Source organism: Coregonus clupeaformis, chromosome 17, assembly GCF_020615455.1.
Source record: "Coregonus clupeaformis isolate EN_2021a chromosome 17, ASM2061545v1, whole genome shotgun sequence".
Lineage (NCBI taxonomy): Eukaryota > Metazoa > Chordata > Actinopteri > Salmoniformes > Salmonidae > Coregonus > Coregonus clupeaformis.
In genome coordinates, this window is record NC_059208.1 from 42887570 (window position 1) to 42894033 (window position 6464).

At 41.9% G+C, this 6464-nt stretch overlaps 1 protein-coding gene across 1 annotated transcript; it reads left to right on the top strand.

Moving 5' to 3' along the window:
* Positions 1-781: 781 nt before the first annotated feature.
* Positions 782-6464, top strand: LOC121586452 (carboxy-terminal kinesin 2). The gene is given in 18 exon segments (XM_041903142.2): positions 782-862; positions 1289-1317; positions 1618-1719; positions 1868-1961; positions 2088-2144; positions 2261-2299; positions 2422-2629; positions 2922-3087; positions 3380-3547; positions 3790-3903; positions 4037-4321; positions 4568-4732; positions 5322-5426; positions 5428-5461; positions 5586-5725; positions 5844-5917; positions 6050-6125; positions 6266-6464. Coding segments are annotated over 17 exon segments (1884 nt in total). The 5' UTR covers positions 782-862; positions 1289-1305; the 3' UTR covers positions 6311-6464.

A 6464-nucleotide genomic window follows, 5' to 3' on the forward strand; every position in this document is an offset into this window, starting at 1 on the left:
GGGTGTGTGTTAACTAACGTTACCTAGTTAGGACCCAGCTGGTCTTTGAGGCCTGTTATAGCTCCCTAACAACAGCTCGAAAAAGAATGTGATAGGAAGTGAAAAGTTGTTATGGGGTTTACGGGGTATCATAAACAATAGTATCTGATGGGGGAACATTATGGGTGAACAGTATTTGACAGGGAACAGTATATGATGAGAGAACAATGTATTTTAGGAACAGTAGGTTTTAATGAATGTGAAAATGTATAGAATTTATGTATTTAATCCATAACATAATAATAATAATAATAATAATAATAATAATAATAATATATAATTGTAATCATCATCATAATAATTCATCAAAAATAAAACAATTTGGCAATGTGTTGTGGAAATATTTATCGGGGAAAAGCTAGATTTTAATGAATTCAAACAGAGAAGAAAAAATGGTTTACATAATAATTCAATTTGTTTGTTTTTGTTTTCTCTCAGCTGCATCTTGACTGTATCTGACTCAAGTTTCATATTCAATTTGCTCATATTTAACTAAATATTGTTATTTTATAGAGCCACGCTGATGATTCCGAGCTATATTTATATTCTATATTCGATATCATATTTAATTTCATTGATCCCCACCAGTGATCAATGTTTCTCAATGATAGAATTGCGGAATATTGGCCATCCCCCAAATGACTATAATTTAAATTTGATTGGGTAGTAAGGCAAAAAGAAGGCGGGATTGTGTTTCCTATAACGCGATTGGTCTAAGGTCAACCAATTACCTTGGACGGTGTAACGCGCCACCAAAACGTTTCAATTTGAAATTCAAACGGCTGTTGTGTCTGCAGCAAAACCAGTGTGAATGCGCGTATTGGTAAGTAAATAATGCTAAACTAAAATGTATTGTTTATATGGTTGTAATCACGAAGAGTGGTTAAAATGAACGGCTGTTTGAATTTGGTTTTTCCTGCTATGGCTTTACCGTTCCCTCAACTTGCTGGGTGTGTGTTAACTAACGTTACCTAGTTAGGTTGGTTGGATAGTTAACAGTACAGTAGTTCACTTTAGTTAGCTAAGCCAGTTAATTTGAGTTACACTCCTGCCAACTTGCTATTGGTTTATTCACACAACTAAAGCATGGATTTCTAGCTACAATCTTTACAAAGTTGCGGTTTAATTCTACCCACCTCAATTGGCTTACTAATGTTAACTGGCCAATGCTGGTTTATTTATAGCTAGCCCTATGTCATCCCATTGATTGATTTGTGGTTAACGTTACATGGTGCTCCCTCTGTTTCAGGTACACATTTAAGCCATATGAATAAGGAGGTGAGTGGGACTTCGATATACACTAACGTTATCAGTCAAAAGTTGACACACCTACTCATTCAAGGGTTTTTCTTTATTTTTTTACAATGTTTTTTTTTACATTGTATAATAATAGGTAATACATCAAAACTATGAAATAACACATGGAATCATGTAGTAACCCAAAAAGTGTTAAACCAATCAAAATATATGTTATATTTGAGATTCTTCAAATAGCCACCCTTTGCCTTGATGACAGCTTTGCACACTCTCTTATCACTTTGTAACGTTAGATGATTTTTCCTTCACTAACCTCTGCAGAACACCTCCCGACTACCAGTCATGTCTGGTAAAAGAGTCCTCTCCACTAGCAACAGCAGCAGTGAGAGTATAAACTCCTGCTCAGACCATCAACCTGCTCAGGTGTGTAAAAACCTTTTGCAAAACTAATACAGACACTGATGAACATGTTCAATTCCTTTAGAAATGCACCACAAACACAAGTTAGACGTGTTCTTCTGTTTCCAATATGTCCTTAATTGCCAGTAGTAAATGTGTTTTTCTCCTTTAGAAAAAGATGAGAAGGATTGATTCCGACCCAAAGATGAGACATGCAGCAAGTGTGACAGGAACAAAGAGGCCCCTTCCACCCAAGCGAGCTGTTGGTGAGTGTCCTCAAACACTTCAACGACTGGTTGGGCAATGTCATCACCTCTTGTTTTTAATAGTTTTAGCACTGTCTTTCTGTATTACCAGTACGTGTTTTAAATATTTTTTTATATCTCTCTTAGCAGCCAAACTGATTCGGCCTACAGGAGCAGCCACTATAGCTGCTGGTCCCTCTAGAGGTGAGATGCTGTGTCATGAGAGATGTATATATGTGATATTAATAGCTAGCCTTGTAAGTCTGTCTTGTTTGGTAATATTTCTTCACAATGTTGTCTGACTTTTTTACCCCGAATAGGTTTTCAGAAGCCGCCCATTGCCTCTGTCACTAAAGCAGGTAGGTACCCTAGTCCCTTTTTTTTCACATGGTCCTTCCTTAATCACATTTTCTGTATATTGTATCCATAAAGATTATCTTCCATATCTTAAGACATGAGGGTGTTGAATGTGTTTCCCTAGCACCAACAGCAGCTGTTGGGGGTTCACGACGGCCTGCATGGGACCTGAAGGGAAAAGTTACCGACATGGAGGGCAAGATTTCTAACTACCAGAGCAAAGTCAAAACGGTGGCCCAGGAGAACGAGAGTCTGAAGGAGTCTGTAGCTAAAAGCAGACAGAAGGAAGCACAGATGACTTCAGACCTACAAGAACTCCACACACAGCTCAGGTACAGAGTGCCAAGGAACATGCATAGGGTTGACCATTAAGTGAAAATAGGTGTAGTGTCATGGGAAAGGGCATTGTAACCACAGGAAAGAGTGACTTATTTTGCATAAGGAACGTCAAAGGAAATCATTGATTTAGCAAAACAAGTGGGCCTATAGCTGACATGATTTCTTGCCTTTCTTGAGTCCTAAACTAGTCATAACTTTATGCATGCATTTAGCCAGTAGTACTGTAATAATAACTTTTGGTCCTTCTGGTGTTTGCCAATCTTACCCAGTTTTACTGTGTTGCAGCCAGTATGAGCTGGAGCTGGCTGCCCTGTCTGGTGTCAAAGAGCAGCTGGCCATTGTGTCCAGTGAGAAGGCCTCCCTGGAGAAGACCTTATGCAACCTCACCGACGAGCACAAAGTTCTTCTGGGCTTGAGGGAGAGTTTGGAGGCTGAGCTTCACAGTGTGAAGGTAGAGCATGTTCTCCCACAAGTGAAATGGCAGGCAGGCTTACTCATTGTGACAACGGATCACCTTGACTGCTGTGACATGAGATGAATGGTGTATAGCTGTATTGAATGAGGCAGGCTGGTTTTCTAACGTGCCTCTGCTCCTTGGTCAGTAATATCTAAGGAAGTCTGGCATAGCCCTTTGGTCCAGCCTCATTCAAACCCACTGCCATTACGGCTCGTCACCAGCCCCCATTGCAGCCCAAGATTTTGGTTTTAAGTGCATCAGTGTCTGACTTATCTCTTTCTACCAGACCCAGCTCTCTGTGCAGGCCTCCACTCTCTCCCGTTGCCAGACCACCCTGAGGGAGACCCAGGACGTGGTCCGCAACTTGGAGGAGACTGTGGCCCGCCAGACAGATGAGATTCACTGTGGAGAGATGGAACGCAGGGGGCTCCACAACGCAATCCAAGAGCTCAAGGCAAGGGGGGCCTTTCAGTAGGGGGAATGCTCAATAACCTGAAGATATGATTGTATTGCATAAAATTAAATTATCTAGAGCCTATTGAATTAGTTTTTTCTTTATTATATTTCTGCTTCAAACATACTGTATGTTCTCGTTAGATAGGCCCCTGTCCATTGCAGCTCATGACAGAGGAACAAAAAGTTGCAATGTTCTTCTCAAACTAAGAAGACTTACCGCTCGCTCTCTTATTTCTATAGGGAAACATCAGAGTTTTCTGCAGAGTGCGCCCCCTGCAGACCGGCGGGCAGATTGACCATATTCAGCTCCTGGCCCACGACAACAAGGCTCTCACACTGGCCAAGACTGAAGAGGTAACAATCACACACCTGAAGCACAATCTTGAAATGGGTCATTGTTTAGGTAATTGTATGTTTTTCAGTGTGGTCCTCTAATCTTAAGTGTCAAAGACGGCAAAAAAATAATTACTTCCCCATTCCCACGTAGTCTCACATAGGGCGCTCCGGAGACACCCAAAAGAGCTACAACTTCAGCTTTGACCGGGTGTTTGGGCCCTCCATCCCACAGAAGGATGTGTTTGAGGAGATCTCCCTCCTGGTGCAGTCAGCCCTGGACGGCTACAACGTCTGCTGCTTCGCTTACGGCCAGACAGGCAGTGGCAAAACCTACACCATGGAGGGTGGTGAGATGGAGGACATGCGTGGGGTCATACCCCGGGCCGTTCAGCAGATCTTCCAGGCCTCCAAGAAACTGCGGGAGCAGGGATGGCAGGTACTGATGACGCCATTGGTTTTCATCAGTATGAGTGGTAGCTGAACATTTCTATTATAGTGAACAGGGAATTTGAACTGGTTGATTTGTCATTTACTGTATCGATGTATTTCTGGTTTTCAGATCCGATTATACTGTATATTTCCCATTTGTTATTTAAGTGGAATGAGTTAAAGCTGGTGTAAATGCATGGTACTTGCAACATCAACCTTTTTTTGACTGGATTTCGGCAATTTTCCCCCCCAGTTTACATTTACTGCCAGTTTCGTTGAGATCTACAACGAAACTCTGCGTGATCTCCTCTACACTGGCAAGGCCAACAAGAGACCGGAGCATGAGATTCGCAAAAGCACCAACAACGAGATCACTGTCACCAATCTGACCTACCAGAAGGTCAACTCTGAGGATGAGGTGGGCATTTCCACACTCATTTTATCCTAAATTTGACTGTTAGACTTTCATTTTATTTGTACATTTTAGATTTAAAGGTAGACTCAGCGATATGACGTAGATGCAGAAAGTAAACTGCCTAGTAGGTAAATTTCCTCGTGGCTACCACGTCGTAAAAGCGTGAAGCGAACCCGTGCACATGCACAGATACTGTGTGAAAGCAAAGTTGTGCATCTCGCTCATTGCAATATCTGCGGTGCTGCTTGAGGCAACATCGTTTCGCTGAGTCGACCTTTAAGTAATTTGGATGGCACTTATCCATAGACATAGCGAATTGTGTAGAATTAAAGTATAGGTATGTACAAATGCATACCAGTAAATGCATAATAATTACCTCAATAGTGCTACAGTAAAGGAATGATGCGAAGTAGCCTCTTTTTATTTATTTTTGTTGCCCATTTAGGACCTGAATTGTCCTACATGTCAAACACAGGGCGGTAGAGCAGTTGTCTGATAAACCTGTAGTGGTGGTTCAAATCCCTCTGCAATAAAGTATCCCCTATTCTATAGGCTAATCTAATGGGTCCATTTTGACCAATTGTCCATCCAGGTCTGCAACCTGATCGCACTGGCCAACCAGAACCGATCCACAGCCCGGACCAACATGAACGACCACTCCTCCCGCTCGCACTCGGTGTTCCAGCTTGACATTGAGGGGCGAGAACTCTGGGAGAGATGTCAAGTGCAAATGTCTGCGTTTTGTACATCTGCAACTACACAAAGGCTGAGATGTTAAATGAGAACAAATAATAATCCTGTTGTCTGACCTGCATTCTGGTATGAGAATCCTGACTGTTTCTGTGTCTGTCTGCAGCCTCTCTGTGTTTGGTGGACCTGGCTGGCAGCGAGCGGGTGCAGAAGAGCCAATCCCAAGGGGACCGCTTCAAGGAGATGACAGCCATCAACGGCTCGTTGACCAACCTTGGGATTGTTATTGCCGCCCTGGCCAATAAGGTACATGTTTGCAGACCAATGCCTCTAGGCTAGTGGCTTGTTTATGGCGTTACGGGTGCTTTGTAAGTTATAGCTTGATTGCGTTCACTTACCCTCCCACTCTTTGTCTGTATTCCAGGAGAGCTTTATCCCGTACAGAAACTCAAAGCTGACTTACCTTCTCCAAAGCTGCCTCGGAGGAAACAGCAAGACGTAAGTTGAAGTTGGGTTATGAGTTTAAATGGAATTTGTGAGCAGATTAGTCTTGTTAATGGACTGTTATTTTAAGCTTGGGGTTGTGATTAGCGGATCAAAGTATGTAACATTTTGTCTCTGCTCTTCTAGCTTGATGTTTGTCAACATTTCCCCAGAGGCAGACAGCTTCCCGGAGACACTGAACTCTCTGCGTTTTGCCAGCAAGGTCAGAGTGGCCTCACACTATTTAATTTTTTTAACACCACATACAATTCACTCAGGAACATGTTCATATGCTGTGCATATTTTGTTTAAATATCTGAATAACAATGGCATATTTGTAACTGTTTATTTATTCTGTTGCAGGTGAATGATTGTGTTATTGGCACAGCATCAGCTAACCGGAAGTAAATGTGCATCCTGTAAGGGGAAATGTAAATTGACTGTGGTGTCTATACATTGAGATTTTTCAACGTATGCCTTTTTATTGGTTGCTTCATTTTATATTATTCTTTTTTAATCAATTGGATCAATGTACAACAATCAATAAAAGCTCATTTTTTAA